This window comes from Linepithema humile, chromosome 7 (assembly GCF_040581485.1).
Source record: "Linepithema humile isolate Giens D197 chromosome 7, Lhum_UNIL_v1.0, whole genome shotgun sequence".
In the NCBI taxonomy this organism is placed as follows: domain Eukaryota; kingdom Metazoa; phylum Arthropoda; class Insecta; order Hymenoptera; family Formicidae; genus Linepithema; species Linepithema humile.
Genome location: NC_090134.1, coordinates 2,356,257 through 2,377,537, shown reverse-complemented (window position 1 = coordinate 2,377,537; position 21,281 = coordinate 2,356,257). Strand labels below are relative to the sequence as shown.

At 43.0% G+C, this 21,281-nt stretch overlaps 1 protein-coding gene across 2 annotated transcripts in view; it reads left to right on the top strand.

Moving 5' to 3' along the window:
- LOC105678450 (uncharacterized) overlaps positions 1 to 21,281 on the top strand; it is a 49,685-nt gene that overhangs the window by 17,543 nt on the left and 10,861 nt on the right. For both annotated transcript variants that reach the window (XM_067358840.1, XM_012377807.2), the window contains exons 6-11: positions 449 to 526; positions 818 to 1,026; positions 1,474 to 1,706; positions 8,958 to 9,430; positions 10,461 to 15,918; positions 17,085 to 17,513. In XM_067358840.1, coding sequence (XP_067214941.1) covers positions 449 to 526; positions 818 to 1,026; positions 1,474 to 1,706; positions 8,958 to 9,430; positions 10,461 to 15,918; positions 17,085 to 17,513 — 6,880 coding nt within the window. The remainder of the gene's footprint in view (positions 1 to 448; positions 527 to 817; positions 1,027 to 1,473; positions 1,707 to 8,957; positions 9,431 to 10,460; positions 15,919 to 17,084; positions 17,514 to 21,281) is intronic.

Below are 21,281 nucleotides of genomic sequence, written 5' to 3'. Positions count from 1 at the left end.
TCTTACATTAATTTTGAGAAAATTTATTTTACTAGTGTAAAATATCGTGTACAAAATTTTTTTTAAACTTTCACACGCATTTTTATATATTGAAAATTTATTTTATTTTATTTTGTATAAATTTTTTTCTAAATTATTTTCTCAAAGTTTTCTATTTTTGTAGAAAACAAAGGGTACAATTATTATTATTACGTCGCTTATGCAAGGAATGGCGAATAATAATTAATACTAATTATCTGGGAAACAGCAGTTATTCACGTGCAAGTGCCGATTACACATTTATGAGTCGCTTCTCGAGAGAAAGAGTGAGAAAGAAAGGGGGGAAAGACAGGGAGAGGTAGAAGGTTCTTGCACTTTTAATTTTATTATTTATTAATATTCATGATTATTCCGTTAATATGCCAAGACTAACTAAGTATGACTTATGCGCATATTGTTTCCTAAGCAGATTCGGCGAAAGTTCTCTAAAGAAGAATTTTCGAATCCGGACGACACCGATGACACTCCGAATAAGCGTTGTTCAAGCGTAAGTTTTTATTTAATTACAAAGAAATTTTAATCTATCAATAATATCCATAAAAATATTTTAAATTTTCTTTCTCAAAAACTTTTGATAGAACATTCATTACAATTTTTAATAGCACTAAATCGTGACTCCTGCTCTCTTCAAAATCCTTAGTTTATAAAGTTTTTTTATTATGTATATTATTAATATTACTTTTATTATATTTTTTCGCATATCTATTTTATATTACATTATTCGGAAAATCAAAGTTTTATAAAGAATTGCTTATTGACTTTTTGTTTTTATCAAAAGCACCTGTCGCCGGAAGCCAGTCCATTGAGCACAAGATCATCGAGATACAGTCCTCGGGAGAGTGAGAGCGAACCTACTCCAGCATTGCCGCGTAAGACCGGAGGAGACTCCTGTTCTGCGTCCCAGAGGATACGCGACACTATAACGAGGACCAGAAGAGAATCCAACAGCAGCGCCAGATACGAAAGCAGCGGCAGCGAGAGTGTCAGGTGCTGCAAAAGAGATTCACTTCGATAGATTAAATAATCTTTCTTTCCAATAATTCCTATATGTACATTAAGTTTCTCGATATATGAGAACAATGTACTTAAAATTTCGTACACTTTAGGTATCTCGATCTGAGATCGGTGTACAATTTAACCGTCTCTTGTGGACTAATTTATTAATTTCTTTAAGAAAAATTAAAAATTTAGCACTAACATCCTGCGACGGCTCTTAATGCTCTTCTATTATATTTCTTGATTAAATAATCTCTTTGCTAAAATAAAAAGTGCCTTTCAATATTACAGAAAAGCGCATTTTGCAATGCATTTTTCTGACTTTTTAAAGAAAAAGCACAATTTCTTTAAAGATCAAATTACATGGGATGAAAATTTAAATTATTTTTCCACGTAGAAATTTTTTAAATTAGATCTTATTTTCCGTCTGTCGTCTAGATTGAGCGAAACTGGCTTACACGGATACGTGGAGTTGGCCAGAAAAGTAAAATTCTTCGGGGGAAATGGAAGCGGCGCGATTTCTTCGGCAATCGGTGGCGACGAAGTGGTGCAACGCGACAGTGCAACCAGTGCGGGCGAAGATGAAGCTAACGAAGATCACGATAGAACGGGACCGGTTCCTTCTCAGGGAAGAACGATGCTACGACGGAGAAGGCAGTTCGACGCTCAAGGTAATTACAAGTATTTAATAATTACGATAGTAGTACAATTTTGATACAATTATAATTATGGAACAAAGAATTGTGGAGCGAATTAGAAATTAATAAAACATGAAATTTAGAAGAAAATTCAATTCAATTAATAGATTAAATTTCTCAAATTATGAGAGTATAAATATTTCAACGATCATTACAATTAAAAAAAAAATTTGATTCTGTTTCTTTTTCCTAATTCGTTCATTTGCATTTGTTTGTTTTATTCGCGTTCTCAAAAGCTGCAACTATAATAAGCAATTGCAAACAGTGCAATTATATCGTACGGTAACAAGTATCGTTTCGCTTTCTCGATTGTGTATCTGCCAATACTGGCTGCCAATAATTGCCATAATTGCCTAATCGCGTGCTCCCGTGACTCCCAATTAATTTTCCGACGTGTGTTTACATTTTTATTACGACAATTGTTTGTAATCGACCGCGAAAACTTGCAAAACTTTCTTTTCCAATGAGGCAAAAGCAAACTTTCTTTGTATATCCAACCTTGAACTCATTTTGCAATATATATAGCAAACATTCAGATTAATCAATACTTGTAAAATTATTTATAAAAGTTTTACACAATGTGATGTTAATTTCTTATTTTGATAAAAATTTTTATTGGACGAACATAATCAATCTGTTTTGAATAATAACTTGAGACATATTTATTTCGCAAACTTGTGTTGGTAAAAATACTTTTATCTGTCAGAAATTTATTAGTACAAGTACTCATTCGCGTAATTATTGTACGTAATAAATCGATCACCATGTATATTTGACATGACATATATGCGTGCATAGAATAAAAAAGAACGCCATATGGCTCCCCGTAACGATAAGCTCATTGATTATCGAAACCCCTGGCAAACTTCCTGATTCGAAAGCAGTCAGTATTCTCTAAGTGAGCCGTGCGAACCGTCGACGTTCCGAAAGTCGAAAAACGTATTCGAACCGTGTGACGATACATCCGTTTCCGGCTCGATGTTGGACTCGAGGGCAGTAAAGTTGTGTTACAACTGAAATAAAGTAGAAAGTGTAGAATACAATGAAATCTGGTCATAAAATTAAATCTTAATTAGCGCAACGTCGAATGAATATGCTAATGCAAAGGAAAATGATAGTAGCGAGAGAGAATAATTAATAAAGCGTCGGGGAAGCATTTTAACTAATTTTTATTATTTATTTTTTAAAAAATTAATCAAAAATTTTACGAAGTAATATGTTGAGTAAGAAATCGATAGGTTTTGCTTAACTTTTACAACAATTTTTCTCTTATGATTTCGCGATAAAATTCCTGCATTTTGCAGTCTACAATCATGCATCAAGTTTCAATGGAGCAGAAATATTAAAACAAAAATTATCCTTAATCTCGTCGTATTTTGCTCGTCACGAGAGATTTGATAGAATGTGAAAGGAATGCAATTGGTGTTTAATAGTGCATGAAATGCTTAATATGCATATTCTGAATCATCGTCGGTTTTCGTGACCTAAGCACATTTGTTTTAGTTTTGCACGATATCGAGAAATAACCGTAAAATCTGAGACAATCGTGAAATCTGCAAATCTTGGAGATCGATTAATTTTCTAAACTCGTACACAGTGCATCCGAAAGAAACGTATATATTCAGCAAACATGGAAATGCAAAGATTATTTCAACTGTCAATCACATTTCTGCTCTCGATGTATTTTCTCGTCTTCTACGTCGGAATTATCGTAATTTTGTACTTGCTGTGGACCAGAAGTGATTAATAACAGAATATATGATAATACTTTTTTCGCAATTCTCGAGACCTTTTTTAAAGATAAAGTAGGAGATAGAAAAAAGGTATGCTTAATTTATTTAAAAAAAGTTAATTAGAACAGTAGTAAATTATATGAATTGGTATTAAAATATTTCATCCACTACTCGTTTTTTTTTAATCATATTCGTCGTTTATGGTATTTAAACACCAGTAGCTGTTCGCAAATTTGTAGAGTTTATCTTCTTTGCGTTTCAAATTTATAGCACCTTGTTATCATTGCGCTTCGAGCGTGGCTTATTCGCGAATTCCTCAAGGTGCTCGTCCCAGATTTCGAATAAAACTTCTATCTGCCCATTTCTACAGTTCATTCTTGCCCGAGTATGATCGTTTTGGCACGGAATCATCCGTACGTGGCGCGACGGCGGGCGAAGCGGTGGGCAGCAGGTGAGGCGAAGCGAAGCGGGGCTCAGGGAAACAGCATAGGAATAATAGTGTAACAACGTTCCCTGCTGGCGTTCTATAGTCCGCTCACCTGCGCCGCAGGTATACGGGGTGACGTAAAATTCTCAGGGATCCGCGCGACAAACGGTGAATAATAAAAGAAGTTAAAACTTCGAAACATCACAGTCGACTATAAAACAGCTATCGGACTACAAAACAGCTCTGATTTCTCAATTTTCGTGCCAAGGATTCTTTTTGACACAATTACATTGTAATTGTTATTTAAAAAAAAAAAATCTATTGAATGTTTAAATTAATTTTATGGATCATTAAGAATTTATGGTGTTTTTTTTATGATTAAAATTTAAATACAGATTTCTCGAGATAGGTTTATCGAATCTAACGTTCTTAGCGTCTCAGTTGTGAATTCTTTTTTCGACGAAATAGGGTTTTTAATTTTTTTTGTTAAGGTAGGATTGAAAATGGGAGAAAGGGCATTAAAGTCGGCAGGTCAGTCTGCCAAGCTGACCACCCGGTATAGCACAGCGCAATGCACTATAGCGCCGGGGTACTATAGACATCGTAGTAAGGTAGTGACCGACGCTGCGGGATTCAGGTGTGCCCCTCGGCGTAGACGCTCTCAGTTTAGCGGCAGTAGCCCACGCGAATCGCTCGCCTCGCCTTCTTCGCCTTGGCGTGGCGGCTAAAGCCGCCTTTATTTTGCGACGAGAAACCAGTCGAAGGAACTAATTTCCCCGCGTCGCCGGCTTCCTCGATTTGTCCGGCGTTTGAAAGTAACAGTCGGACGCATCGAACCTTCGCAAATCGGCTTTTACGCGAATATATCCGGATAATCAATAAAAGAACCTATCTAACTTGATAAAAGAAGGTACATACATCTTTATTAACATAAGTGAATTTTTTCCTGGATAGAGTAGTTGAAGAAAAGGTGATACATTTAGTATGTCTACTTTGGTCTGAAATAACGATGCCGGCAAAAAATTTCTTGCATAACTTTCAACGCACCTTGTCCCCTTCAGAATCATATTTTTGACATGCTCATTTCTCTCGGTGCTGTAAAAAAAAATTAGTGTTGCGAAAAGATGAGAAATTTTTCGAAATTTATTAAATTTTTCGAAATTTATTAAATTTTTTTTAGTTCATTCTTGAAAATTTTTTTAAGTCTACGAAGTGTATGATTTATGTGCCCAAATATATGTGTGTACGTGTTTGTGCATAACAATCAAGCACCGTCGTGTCAAGAATGACAAAAAGACTGAATTGCTATAAAAACCTTGAGGTAGAATCTGCTGTTTTACATTTCTAAACGCCGACAACATTGCTGCTCATTGTTGACATTGTTATTACGGGATATTGACAGATAACGTCAAAAACCTTGAACTAAATGCTTTGTAAGGTATTCACATTTGAAAGAAAAATATTTTCCTTAATGAATTTTTGCGAGGAAGAGTTATACTCAGTTTTACTCAAAAATTAAATTTGGTGTCTTGATAAATTAATTTTATTTTTAAATTCCTTAATTTTATCTGAGCTTTATTTTAATGAAATTTTGATTAAAAATTTAATTATTAAAATATTTAATATCAAGGTTAACGTAAAGAATAATTTATGCAAACTCTGTATTCCTGTATTGTACAAAATTTAATATTTCGGAGATTTTAATATTTTTGAGTAATATCTTGTGTAAATTAATGTGTGAATGCTTAATTTATAATTAATTTGCCAGAAATTTAATAAGAATAAATTAAATTAAATTAAAATAATTGTTTCCCAGATTTGAAGATGATTCTAAAATTCCATAAATCACACACAATACATAAATCATACACGATAAAGAAATTGAGAAAAATGTGAATAAATATTATGCGAATTTGTATGAAACAAATCTCGTACATGTGCAAAATTAAGTTAGAAGATATAGAGCGTTTTTACAATGCCATGCTTTCTCCTTGACATCGCATGCTATTTTCATAGAGTTGTAATCAATCAAGTGTGCGTCGCGAATCGCAGATACTCGTACGCATTTCAAAAATTAATTGTCTCAGTTTGCCCCTTAAAAATCAATAAATTAAATATACAATATACTAAAATTATAAAAAAGTTAGTTTTAATCCATCTTTTTGCTATCGAATAAATTTTGATATCACAAAATAAAAAATCGAAATTTTTCCAACGAAAGGTTTCGATTTTTTCAAATGAATTAAATTAGTCTTACACTTTTTTTCAGTATTTTAATAGCCTATGTTCGTATCTAAAGTAAAATGTGCTCTTATATCTAAAGTGGATCAGGCAAATTGTGGACTTGCCTCATTCTATAATGACTGACGATTGCAGACTTTGATAAGCTAAGTCCACAATTTGTAGACTCACATGTATCAGGTACAACTAAGTAGATTTCACGAGTTACGAGTTACCTAATTCTAGCACTGACAAATGCAGGCTTTAGCATAAGAATGAAAGGAGACCACAATTTTCAAGACTCATTCCAGATTTCTTTTATATCTTATATTTATTGTTTCTTAGAAAGAAAATTATGGGCTCGTTGGCCTTTCGATTCTTATCATCGTTGACGTCATTTTACCTGAACCCTCTGATACCTATCTTACCCTTCGTTAATGGCTCGGTCACGGTTTCCACGATTCTCGCTTCAAGCACAGTCTATTGGGAGTCGACGATCTCTCTTTCGTCCGGTTCGCTTTTTCCGTCTCTCTTTTCTTCTTGCCTTCCTCGAGCGACGCCATTCACGAGAACAGTCAGAGAGACCCCGGTTGGTAGCAACGGCGCGAGAGAGGCCCGCGGAAAAATCATACACGTGCAGAAACCACGGGTCCCCCTCGTGCCATTGACCAGGTAATTCAGCAGCGCGTAAAAAGCGGACATAAAGCGCGCCAAGGAAGCAGGCCCCGATTTTTGCCCTCTCTTCCTCCCCTCTCGTGTCTCTTCCACTATTCATTCACGATGAATCGCCGCGACACTTGACTGCGCTCCGTTTCTTATCGCGTATCAGCGCGAGAAGTAGCTTAGGGCTCAGACAATGAAATGGGGACTTTAATAACGGCGATAGCGATCTTAGGAAAATATGAATTATCTAACAAACTACTAATCTGAGATCAAACACGCATAAATCTTTGACGCTTAATCACAGTAGGAAAGCTTTATGTATCTGCACGGAGAAAATTTTATATCAAAAATTTTGCCATGTTTCGAGTATGATAATAAAGTGTGCGTATCGAGGAAACGATATATTCCTTTTTTTTTTATCGAAAGAGAAATAAATTAAAAGATTAAAGAATCGAGGAAGGAGATTTTAGGAAAGGACCGTTTCGCGAGGACCGTTGGAAGTTTCGCGAAAACGCGTTATCGGGATTTAGTTTGTAGAAGCAGCTGTAAAATGGACTCGCGCACTCGCGAAGGATGTAATTTATCTCACGCGCGTAGTTATACGGTGGAAAGGAACCGGAGGGAGGCGGACAGAACCAAGGCGGTGTGACGTGACCAAGCAGAGATTTAGACGCCGCAATGCGCGCCCGCGCGCGTTAAAAGTGCATTGTTTCGCACTGCACAATGGATATAAATCCAATCCTCCTACGTGCCGCTGACGCACGCGTGAGCGAAGCAACAAAGAGTCTACGCGCGCGAGTCTATGCGCTACGCCGCTCATTATCATACCACCCATCCTATCGTCATCACTATTGCTATACTGCTAATAGTCGAGGATGCTTTCCTTCGCGCGTGCATCAGCATTTCTCGTTGCATCCTCTTTCAATAACAAGTGGGAAATTATATCGATTGAATGAGTAATTCCGAAATCAGCACCTTTTAGTTATTATTTTATTAAACTGTTGGTATTCTAGCATCCATATGACATCCCGCGCATGTTTAAACACATTTGATATAATAATAAAATAGAAAATGTGAATTTTTAATGGATTCGGCGATATCAACAACATATCGCGACGGCTAATCAAGCCGATCGAGAGCGAGTCTACGAATCAGTGCGCTATCGTGCCTTCTAGCTATAATCATCAAAAGTCGGAACGCACCAAACGGTTCGTTAGTGCCGTGCGCGAGCGAGCGCGCTCGTAAGATTCAGGAGTTTAGTTCCGAGCCGGGAGGAAACATTAGCGTGAACTTTTCGTGCGCGTTCAACCGCTGGGCTCCTAACAACGTCGTAATTTGTCCTTCGCCTCCGGCGTAAACGCGACTCTGCAAGGGATGCGCTCCGTTATAGCGCAGCCGCGTTCTCCGCGCTGTCAACCCGCCCGGATCTTTATTGGATCCAGCATGCGGCTGCAGCCTCGTATAGTCCTCTTTATTTAATCTCTTTATTATATAGGTTCGTTGCTACCTTTTACAGGATAGTTCGAAATTACTTCTCATATTTCTCTCGAACTTTTCTGTTTTTTTTTTATAAAGTTAGCCAAAGAATTCGTATATATTTCTGAGCCACTTGGAAACAGCTTAATTTTTATATTGATGGCACTATATTGCTTGCTGTTATCTTTTCTCATTTATTTGTGCCAAAGATCACGATAAACATCTTTGCAATAACAACACTTAGGACTGACGCGGTAGAAAAATTTTCAACATGTGCAATTAGATATAAAGTTTTATTATAGAAATATTTTTGTGTTTTAATACATGAATGAAATTAATAGCTGAATATTCTTGTGCATAAATAAAAAAAAAAATTCTCTTATCAATAAGAAATCGTAAAAAATTAATGACTTCCGTTAAACTCGAGAGATTTAAAATGAATTAATATTACAAAGTGCAAACTGCATTATATTTCTGAGAATTTTATTTATGCCGCTTTTTTGTATCAATTCTTAGAACACTAAAGCTAAATCGATGAAGACGATAACAGCTACTGGCGTCTCAATCGTGTTAGTAAATTGAGCTTATCGGAAAATTCCGTCGTTTATCTCATCCTCGCGATCTTATCGCTCCCTCGTTGAATCGCCCAGAATAGATGCGACAAGTGAATCGCGAACGAAACGTGTCACGTGATTGTTGAAAAAGGTTCACGACGACGCGGGAGATCGCACGCGAGGTCCTGCTGCTCCGGCGAGGATCTGCAGAGCCTGCAAACGTTGAACCTGATCGGGCGCGGGGGTGGAAGCGGCCGGCAGCGCAGTCCTAACGCCGCGTCAGGTAGCCAAGGTCAGGATCAACCGGCATCCGTGGTGGACTACAGACGGCTGGTGTTCATCAGCTCGGACTCGTCGTCCGGCCGCGAGGAAGACGACGCCGACAGCAGTTGTTCGAGCTCGTCCTACCTGAACGGACTACCGCGCAACGGCGGCCACCATCATCACTACGCGCAGTCGCTCGAGGACTGCGACTGGGATTACTTCGAAAGCGGATCGCTGCCGCTGCCAACGACGCCGATCGCCAGCGTCGGTGTCAACGTCGCCGGCGCAGACGTAAGCGGCGTCAACGTCGGCCAGGACGTTTGGAGCTGCTGTCCGGGGCGCGGTTCTGCAGCTTGCCAGGTTAGTCCGATTTTCTCTCATTATTATTATGTATGTCACGTATACAATATGCTTGAAGGAGCCAAAGCGTTAAATTTGGAGTGCTATTTAAATAAAGCTGAGAATTAAGAGAATTAACATTACAATTATGAGTACACTTTTTTTCTAAATTGAAAATTTAAATGTAACAGATTCACAAAAATATATTTAGCATTTTTATTAACGTTTAATGCTCTTTTATAGGCATAATGTATGCGATTTATAATTTTCAGAGCGAATAATTTTTATTGTTCTATAATTTGTTATCTTTAATTGATTAAAAAAAATTGTATTGTGTGATTTTACTGAACGTAAATCGTGAATTAAGATCAATTTTCATGCATTTATTTACGGAGTTTATTACGGAATTTTATAAATAAATAAATAAAAGGATTGATATTATGCGCGTTGAAAAAAAAATTGGACATGAACACAACTGGTGACCGCGACTCGGTGCCGCTCGCTGTGCATCCGTTTGACAAACACATTGCCACAGCTAAATTAATCATTCACGTTCTACTAGCGAAGAGAGTCACACGGCAACTATGTGGAATTCACGGTCACACTTTGTCAATAAACCGTACGCGCGGACTCGTATATCGAGCGACGCCTCATGCTGATTACGCCGATCGATAGACGCTGCATAACGAATTGTTATCGATGACTTTCGAATCGTTAACCCATTTCTACTTCCAGTTTCTATAAATAGAAGGCCTTTTTCATGAAAGAAATCAAATATTTAATTCTAAATTTAGTTTTCAAACAATATTTATTAATTAAAATCTTGATTATTCGTTTTAGCAATACCTACATTCTTTCACAATTCGGAATTATATTAAATAAAGAAAGAAATAAATTTGAATTAAATTATGCGAAGCTAATTATAATCTAATATTTCTTTGATGAAAGATAAATGAAAAATCCACGAGAAATATAATAATAAGAAGACGCGAAACAAAAAATTGAGGCTAGAGCTCTGAGATGAGCCATTATTCTATCGTTCCATATCCAGGCTTGCGGCGGTTCTCGAAGCGCGAACGTGCTTCCGGTGCCGGTGCCTATACCGGTCCCGGTTCCGTATCCGGTGCCGGTGCCAGCCTCTCTGTGGACCGGCGATTTCGCAGCGGCCGCATCATCCATGATAAGCCGCGGCGACGGCCACGCCGAGCCGGGTACTTTGAGATTACGCGGCGATCCGGCGGCGCCTTGGTTCGCTTGGCACCCTCGCTTCAATCAGCCGCTTCATGGCGCGCGTCTCGATCCCCGGCTCGTTGACACCTTCGACCCGGCCACCTGCACCTTCCGTCCGTCGGACCAGGTGATAACGCCGAGACTGTACGGTCCGATCGCCGAAACGGGGACGATTCCGTCGACGCATCTCGAATCGCCTCAGATGAGTCAAGATGTGAGAGACGAAGCGAAGATCGTGTCGAAGGCCGAAGAGAATTTGCCGAAGGATACCAGCGAGTCTGGTTTCTCCGCTGCGAAGAATAGAACGAGACCGGAAGAGAATGTCGAAGTGAACTGCAAGAAGGGAGAGATTGAAGGGAACAAAGAGGCGGCTTGCGAAGATTCCTTGTCATCGTCCTTCGAGAGAAGCGCGCAAGGGATGTTTCAGCATCCGCGAGAGGATTCGGGCAGCTCTTCCGGGAGATCTTCGGCGGACAGCAGCGATCTGGAGGAGGACTCCAGCACGCACAGGTTCTCTCGGGTGTTCGTGGTGAACGACGATTCGCTCACCAGCGACAACGACATCGAGGACAACGAGGAGGACGATTCGGATTCCGCGGCGGAAGGCGGCGTGACTCTGAAACGCGTGACTGCGATCCCCGAGGAGGAACCGGTGGTGTTGCAGCACGTGCGGCTGCTAAATGAGGACGCTCTCGTGGAGAACGAACGAAACCGTGAAGAGAATGATAAATCACTCGCCGTGCCGGCCGATAATTCGAGCGGCAAGCAAAAAAATCGCAGCAGAAAGGACGGCATTATGAACGCTGACAAACGACTGACTCTTCTGCTACAACGTCGATTGATTCCCGAGGAAATTGCGGACGATAATGATTGTTCCGACAATCGTATTGAGCTGAAATCTATCAGAATGTTGGATCCCGACAGTATCGATCCGCCCATCTTGAAGACGGACGGGAGAGCAATTTCGAAAATACGGGCTTACTCGGCGCAGGAAACGACGGCCAAGTCGCAGGAAATTTTGCAGGAAAATCTGATGGAGCCAAAATCGCCTTCGAGCGACACGTGGGACCCCACCATCGTTCCGGATTCCCTCGAAATATCCGGTATTATTCCCGAAGACGACGTCGCCGACAGCCAAGATGGATTTCGAAATTCCGATAACGAGCAGACCGCGCGATCGAGCATAACGAATGATTGCGACAGGCAGAGAGATAAGCCGCGTTTATCGTCGGTAAATCATTCGAACGGCGATGTAATCGCCGATGCGTCGACCGACAGCTGCGCGAGCAACGAGAGCAACACCACGGGAAGCGAGGTGAGCAGCGATGAGCTTCACGAATACGAGGTGAACTCGGCCGAGTCCTTCTACAATTACGGCAACGAGGTCGCGGCGATCAACGGCGAATTGCTCTACCAAATCGGCAGGAAAAAGACGGAAAATATGAAGGAAAACATCAACGAGAACGGTTACGATGTTCACGGCGATCGCGACGATAGAAGTCCGACGAGGAACGGCGCGAAACGGAGCGTTCAGTCGGAGAGATCGATCGGCGGGCGGTCGCCGGGCAATTCGGCGACGATCGACTCGACGATCGGCGCGAAGGACAACGACGGCGACGACGAGGACGACGACGACGAGGGTTATCGGTCCGTTACGTGTCGTCGGCAAGATGGCGGTGCGGGAGACAACGACCTGGTGGCGGGCGAGAAGCGGGCAGGAGCCGACGTAGGCGATGCGATATCCAGCAGCAAGATCCAGGAGATACCGAGGAGCGCGGAGGAGCAGGACGGCGACGATGCCGAGGTGGACAGTGCGCATGACGGCCCGGTGAGAGGCGAGATCGCCGCTCAGGTGGGAGGAAATAGCGACGGCAACAATTGCGACGGTGTTGGTGAGAGCTTGGAAGAGGGGAGCACGACACGGTTTCGCTCAGTCGAGCGACGCCCGTGCACTCGGCAGGAGAATGGATTCCCCGCTGACAGCCAAGCGTCGGCCAAGGATCTCGCCAGAGACTCAGCTCAGCACAACAACAACAACAACAACAGCAGCAGCGGCGGCAGCAGCGGCAACGCCAGCGGCAGTAACAAGTACAGGAGCCTCGTGATGATCACCCAGGAGGCGTCGTATCAGCCGGTGAGCGTCGTCACGTCGGACACGACGACGCTGCTGCAGCCGGATGAAATCCACTCGGCCGGCGGCCAGGGCGGCCTGGCCGGCTACTTCCAGCTGGCGCTGGAGGCGGCGAGCGAGCCGCAGCTTCATCGCAAGAACGCGCCGCGCAAGCCGCTGATGGTGAAGAGGCTGCCGGCCGCGGTCGCGGCTGTGTCCGCCACCGCGACGAGTCATCAGTCGAGTGAGCTCGAGGCGGACAGTGGTTTGAGCGTCGGCAGTGCCAGTGAAAGCGACGACGTGTCCGTGAAGAACGTGCCGAAGCCGCTGAGTGGCCGACAGGAGAGCGCGGATGACGCGTCGAAGGATCGTTCCGCGTCGGATTATCGCGAGAGCGCGCGCCCGTGCACCTCGTCGCAGTCGAGCGACGATAATTCGGCCGCCAGCGGGGTTATCATACTCGAGGAGGGCTTGGCGGACGATGATTCCTGGGTGGAGGAAGTGTCGCACGACGAAGACGAGCCGGGCGCGACCACCGCGACGGAGGAGAGCTCCGAGGATGAGGCGAATAATTTTGGCGATCGCGAGGAGGAGCTGAGGGGCTACCGCCGACAGGCGATCGACTTCACCCTGCACACCATCGTCGAGGAGTCGTGCGAGGAGAGCGAGACGGAGCCGAGTCTGGCCGCGGGAAGTCCGTCGAAGAAGCCGCGGCCGCCTTCCGCATCGGAGCTCGAGAAGTACTTTTTCTTCGGACTGGGCGGCGACGGCAACAGCTCCAGCATGGGCTCGCGCGAAGTCGACAGCTTGTCGGAGACCTCGTCGATTTATTCCGAAGGGCTGGAATCGCTGGGGCAAGACGAGGCGAACGGCGGCAATCAGAGTCAGGACAGATCCAACACCAGCGACGGTTTTCTCAATTCTTCCAGATTGGAAAAGTATTATTTATCCGAGTTCCTCGGCTTCGATCAGGACAGAAGGGACTCCGACGGCTCGGTGGGCAGCGATTCGGAGGGTAGACCCAGCCCGGAGGCGCAAAGGAGGAAGAAACTAGTGCGCGCAAGAGGTACGGGCAGATCGCACAGCTCGTCCCTGGACAATCTGCTGGCTCTCACGCAGAGCTCGCAGAATCTCAGCTCGCAAAATTCTCTTCAGGATCTGAGCCTGAATCAGGACGCGCAGGAGACTCAGTCGGAAGGCTCGTCGACGGAGACCGATGGCACCGAGGACGGCCAAACCGCCGCTTTCGGCACGGACGGTCAGTTCGACACGGTGAAGCGGAAGAAGAAGAAGCCGCGGAATCTCGGCACTCAGAGTCCGCGCGTGCCGGACGATCGGAACAAGACGCCGGAACCGAGCAGAGAGATGGCACTGATGAACGAGGTTGTGATGGAGAACGACAACGAAGCGTTGAACTCCGAGGATTCGGACAGAGCGAAAACTCCGCAGCCGGAGCTAGTTCTGTCTTCGTCTTCGTCGCCGTCCACGCTGACCAACAGCAATAACACATCCAACACTTCGGGCTCGCAGATAGATCCATCAAGAAGCTCGGTTTCGGCGAATTCGAACGACACGCAGCGATCGAAGCAGCAGTCGCGAGATTCGGGCTTCGTTGGCAGCTGCGACGACCTTCTTCAGCATCAAAAACTGCCGGACGAGGGCCAAACGAGTGGCGGCGTCGAGGCTGAGCATCAGGATGCCGGCAAGGATCGCACGCTGAACAAAATTTCGGAGCACCCGCAGGACGCGGGCCAGAGCGCCGCCGGCGAAGGAGCCGCGGGCGCGGAAAGGAACAACGTGACGAAGCATCCGGTGAATCACACGAGCCTGCCGCATCTGGCGAACGCTTCACTGTCGCGCAAGGACAGCTTCAACAACTGGTCGAGCGACGAGGAAACGAATCTCATGATGTCGAAGATGCGGCAGTTCTTCAAGACGATGGTGGCCAACACGAACGGTCAAGGCCAAGGACAGAACGCCGCAACCGCGACTTCGAGCGGCGCCTCGCCGGCACCGAGCCCGCGACTTCCGGGCTACGCCTCGAAAGCGCGGCTCTGCGCTCAACAGAATCGCACGAAGCCGCCGCAGTTGGTTTACTTCGAAAACGAGCTGACGCGACTGATGAAGACGGTGCCGGGGATTCGCGACGAGCAAGTGCGAGAGATCGTCGAGTATCTGAGCTCGGAGGACACGTGGTCGGATTCTTACGACAGCTCGGATTACACGAGTTCCGATCTCGAGGGCGCCGCCGGTGGTCGCCGATCGGCCCTGCAGGAGCAGATCTCGCAGAGCTGCCAGCAGATTATCAGCAAATTCGACACCACTTCCAGCGGCGACGCGATTCTGCTCGACAAGGAGCGGGAACAGATCAAGGGACACGGATTGAGCGCCGCGATGCAGCCCGCGCCCTGCCTCGGCAGAGACACCGCTTTCGTCTATCAGAAGCTGGTGCAAAGCTTCACGAAGATGGCCGGCGACGGCGTGAGCTCGGACGCCAACTCCACGCCGCACAGCAGCCCGCCGCTAATCGCCAAGGTGATGCATCACATCGGCAGCCGGCTGGTAGCGCTCATGCACGAGGTGTCCGAGGGCGGTCCAGCTGCGCAGCATCACTCCACCAGCTGGCGGCGATACTCGCAGCACCATCGAACCCCGTCCTCGGCGTCCACCACCGAGGACGACGACTCGACGTCCGATTCCACCAACGCGCCGTCATCGGCGCATCTGCAGCTGCCGAGATCGAAATCGCACGATCCTTTGCTGTTGATCAACAGCCATCCGACGGCGTCCACCGGCCAGGAAGGGGAGGAGCGGGAGGCCAGCGACTACGAGAGATTCTCCTGGCGCGGTAGCTTCGAGTCCGCGCTCATGGCCGCCGACTCGAGGACGAAGCTGAGCTTGTTGGCGTGTTCGGGTGACGTCAGTGGTGGTGGCAGTGCTAGTGCGAGTGCGAGTGCTCTGGCGGCGAAGCGTCGCAGCGCCGGCGATCTGCTCTTCAATCCGAAGAGCTTCTCCAGGGAGCAGCTGGACAGGGTGAGAAGCTGCGGCTCCATCGGCGGCGGAAGTGGCGGCGGCGCTGGCGGTGCCGGCGGTGGCTCCGCCGAGGAGAGGATCTGGAGTAACCAGCGGAGATCCTCCGTTCCCGATGCCAACACCAGAGGAGAGTCAGGTGAGCCCGAGCGTGACCGTTTCTATGTTTCTACGCGATTCCTCGTGTGTTTCTCCACGCGGAGTGAATCCCCCGCGAATCGTATTACATCGCGGAAACGGCGGTAATTGGCGTTACAGCTGGAATTTGCCTCGTCGACTCGCGGGCAATCACGCGGGTTTTTCGAGCATTTTTTTTTTTTTTTTTTTTTTCTGCAATTACGTGCCGCAGCGCGACTGAGCACGGTGGCCGCTATGGTCGGATCAGTTTTGATAATGGGGTGATATTTTATGTGGAATGAATATGTGAACGTGCGCACGCAGCGGCTTTAATTTAATTGTATTTTTATTGGCGAATTAAGTCGGAATTAGCAAGCGTGAAAGCAACTCCGCGCCGTGTGTACTTTACGCCGCGCACGCAATTGCAATTTTAGTTAGCCTTACAATAAGTAAAAATGAGTTCGCGCTGAATGGTGAAATTACATGAAAAAAATTCACATCTAACAAAACGAATGAAAGTCACGATTATATTTTTCAAATATTTTACGCGCTTTTACTCAAATTAAATTATTACCATTTTTGTGAATAAAAAAATCAGAAAATTTGATTTAAAACCGTAATATTTTTTTCAATGTAAAATTATTATCTTATTGTACATAAATTAATGAAGTTTACAAATCGCTTACGAGTGAAGATAATCGAATCGAATAAAATTAACTCAATTTTTGTTCGGAATATTTAATGTACGTAGAAAATTCTTTCAATATACATAGAAAACGAGAAGAAAATGATTAAACGCTTGACTGCTTCTTTTCTACAGAATCGTTTTTCTCAGATTTCGTCATCGTAATCATGAATAAATGACAACTTATGAATACATGATATTTATGAATGAATAATGTCTACGTGGCTGCACATGCATGTCGAACGCCAACAAAGAGTATTTCCTAGCAGGCCAATAAAATTGATGGCATTGTACGCAAATAGTAAAAGGATATGTCAGTACATATTATTAGACATATGATTGCATACCTAATACGGCAGATAAATTGTATCTAAAATGAACTTTGCAAATTATAGATCATTTATCTCCGTTACAAGATGATATTGCTCACTGCGCTTCCGTGCACATCAACGTCAACGTTGTCTGACGAAGGAAAAAAAAAAATCGACTGTTAATCATTCCAGGCGCATCAGCCGGCGACGAGGACACCGAGGATGAACTGGAATACGGCGGCGAGTCACGTGCGACGACTCTTCCACGTGGCATGCAGTCCGCTATCAGTGCGGCCACTAATTCCCTGCCGCGGCTGCCCGCGTCGGGCGCGCCGACCAGCTTGACGACGACGACGTCCTCTTCGTCGGCGTCGACGTCGTCGCCGATGCACAAGGCGCACAGCGTTTACCACTTCCTGCCGCAGCACAGCGGCGTCAAGTCCGCCCGGTATCGGCCGCCCGGCTTCGCTAGGAACAGCAACGTCGGTCCCAGTACGATCGGCGGTGGACCCAAGCGTGCCGTTAGCGCACCGGGTCTTCAAGTTTCCGGCTCGCAATCAGCCGCCAGCAAACGGGACAATTCCAGGTCGAGGAGGCAGCAGGCGATGTCGCTAACGTCGGGTAAGTTATTTCTTTTTTTTTTAAAACGGCCAGATTGCATCAAAAGTCAAGTCTTTCTAATTGTGGATTTTTTGACCAATTATTCCCAAGGTTTTATTTTATATTGTATTTATTATTTAGAGGATGTCATATTTTTTTGTTTTGTACAAAATTACCTTTGAAAAAATATATATAAATGACGAGAAAAATTGTAATATTTAAAGATCGTTTGCGAACATTTTTATATTTGTTATAATAAATACTTTTTTTTTATTAGTTAAATAATCTCTGCGGTAAAATTCCTATAAACTTTCTCACAAAACTGATGGAAAATGGTCTTGTAACTTCGATGAAGAGTCTGTTTCTTTTCACAATGAGAGAAAGTGTGCGACTTTTGATGCATCCTGTAGAGACCTTAGTGGCATAGTGTAAGCACGAGCAATTATTGACATTTAATTTGTTGATTTAATCAGTTGATAAGTTTAAGCGTACTTTTTTAACAAGGACAAATAAAACGCAGTGTAATTTTTATGTTACACCACACTTTTAAATATTTCTATCGTGTAAAGTAAAAAGATGGAGATATCTTTCACGCTAAAATCTGTAGGCGCGTTTTGAACGACGGGAGAAAGCGCGTGGATGAAAGGAAATTCGGTCGACGGTACGTGTGATTCCGTGTGATAAATTAGACAGCCACCGCATCGTCACGCACACGTGGCGCGCGCCATGCAAATGATTAAGCGCAAATATGAAATTACAGCAAGCGTCGTCGTAAAGAAAAAACGCGAGCGAGAGAAACCATTCTCGGAGAATTCGTCGAGGATCGTAAAGAACAAAAATTTTACAGCAACACTTAAAATGCGAATTGCTAATTTCTCCAACAATCTTAATCCTTATTTTCCTCCAATCAACTTATAGTTCAGATTTAAACGAATAATCATCATCTTTTTTTACGAAAAATTACGCAACTTTAGATTATTAGATATATCAAAGTATATTTGATGAGATTTATTATAGATAATAATTGTAGTTTAAATTTTATGAAGAGTCGAGCAAATTAACGTTTTATGTTTATGCTTTAAGTACTCTCTATTAAATGAGCATTTTGTCCAGAATGCTTCAAGATTACCGAAAGTAAATCTTAACGACAGATTAAGCTCAACTAGGCGTTTCTAGTAAATTTAAAAAACTGATGCTTATCACTTTAAGAAGCTACAATTGAATAATTTTATCGTGAGATACTTCGCTCGTGTGTGCTTATTCCGTGCGAGTGCGAGGCGTGATGTTTTTCTATAAACATGAGTAACGCGAGCAGTAATACATTCTTTTGTCTTCTTTTCTGAAGGCATAAACATTGCGAAAAGCAGGACGAACGTTGCGAAAGCGTGCTACTCATGGCGTGAAATTTGGCGTAATAAGTCTGAGCTAACTACGATACATCCTTACATCTTCGTTACATTTGCCTTTTCTCTGGTTCAGGCGATTTAATTCAATTATGATTATGTCAGGATTATTCATTACATCATGTACTCTGCGAAGCTCCGAGCACGAAGTGTTTTTCTACTCGACTAAAAGGTTTAGTTGTGACATACAACCTTTTACCCTTCCAATAATAAACTATATATACATATCCCATAACAGAGTAAATAGAACTGGACACCGCACGCTAGAAAATGTGTATCGAAGGTAAACTAAAAAATCAATGGATGGTCTCAAGGGAAAACTTTAAAAAGCGAGTTCTCTTTTTAAATATGATAAATCTGTAGGCAAAAAACGGAAATTATAAATTCAAAACTGTCAGTTTCAACATTTTTATTTTATTGCATTCGAAAATGCAAATTATATAAAATAAGGCAAAATTGAATCGAAACTTTCAAATAGATAATTATTAAAAAATAACGTCATAAGTTTATGTTTTATAATTGTAAAGAAAGAGCTATAATTCAATATCAAAACTCTATCAAAAGTATTCATAGGCCTTACTCGAAAATAAATACTCTTCAAGTGAAAATTAACGATCTCTTTTAATTTAACATGCAAGCTTCAATTCAATTTAATTGAATTATCCATATTTATTTATGAAATCTATCTCGTGAAAGCGTGCATCTATGATTTTGTACATTCGCAGATTCCTCTTTCGAAGGAGATAAATTTCTCGGACTCACATTCTTTCGTTTCTGATTTATGAAGATGTTTTCCTAATTTTTTTTTTCTTCTCCGTGAAAAGCGGAAAACCGCGCTCGTTTCTACGGCGAGCGGCGTGCACTTTTATCCGCGACAAGTAGAACGCGCGCATTGATAATGCGGCGCGCGCGTTTAGATGCTCGCTCGAGTGTAACAGGTGCAACTGCTTTATTACGAGGTTTCCCTTCTTTTCTCCGGCATCCCCGGCGGACCTCCCGCAGGCATTCGCTCGTGTACAATCGATAAAGCCACGCATCGACCTCTCGCATACCGTGCGCACGATACGCGTGTGCGTACCGTTGTATTTTTCACGTGTTTAATTCGCGTAATGCAACCCTCGCGCGAGCATAGCATTGAAATTGATGTCTTCGGCTGATATACATTCAGCTCTTTTATTATTTGCATGTATATTTTTCGAGGATATTTGTGTGTACGCTTATAAATCTGATAAAACTGCTCCGACAATTTCGTGTGCTACTATATATTTTGTCAACTTATCGATCGGCGGTGTGTGTCGCAATGCTCGCCGAGCATTGACCTAATCTACTTGTGAACGTAAATACCTTTCGATAATGATCTCGCCATGTTTCCCGCCTATGTAATAGGCTATTGCAGTGAAGAATGTAGCAATCACAAAGAACTAGTTGCAAATTTAAAAATCCCTCTAAAAGCGATCGTTACAAATCGATGCTTTTCTTGTTGAGAAATTAAACACTTTTGTAATAAAGGAAGATTAATTTCTCTTCAACAATGTTATATTTTTTGAAACGATAATAATTGTTGTATATACAGCTGACGTCATCATTTTAAACTCGCAGTCAGTTCCATTTATTTTAATCACACAAGATTAATATTTCTCCCGACAAAATTGAACTCGTTCGTGGACAGTGCCTAATGAAATTAAGGGTCTCGCCACTCCCATTTTTAGCTGCGCCTTCCGCGGATCGATAACGGAGGTAAACACCCTATAATTCGTAGCACGGGGATGAAATCTCAGGCAAAATTTGATTACTGAACATCACTCCTCTATGTGAGTAAAATCTTTGTAAACTAGAATTAAAGGTCTAAAATAGATTTTTTATAAATTTATTTAATATTAAATGAAATCTTTATTTATTTTACTTTTATTATATCTTTATTATGCGGTTTTAAATTTCTAGACTCGCTCTTTAATCGATTCAACGTTCACTGGGGCAAAGTCGAGCTTAAACTCGACTAAAGAATGCATTCTGATTAAATCGATTGATGTAAAAGCATTTTTAGAAATTTCAGAATTCTCTTCGATGATTTATTCTTAATTTTCTTATAATTTCAAGGTTAATTAGATTATTATCTAACTACGGAATTAGAGATTTCTTCATTTACGCATATAAAAAATTAACAATATATTTTTTCCATTTGTAACAAATTTTATGCGTTTCTCTCGTAAATGAGATGTTTTGGAAGATTTATTTTAGAAATTATCACCCGACACACCTTGTATTTACGTCAATACGATATCGTAATAATACCGTATGCGTTTTGCAGCACGTTCGCAGCATTATATGCACTGCACGTTTGCGACTTCCGAGTCGCGGAACTCCGTATTCGTTCGCACAAACTCGT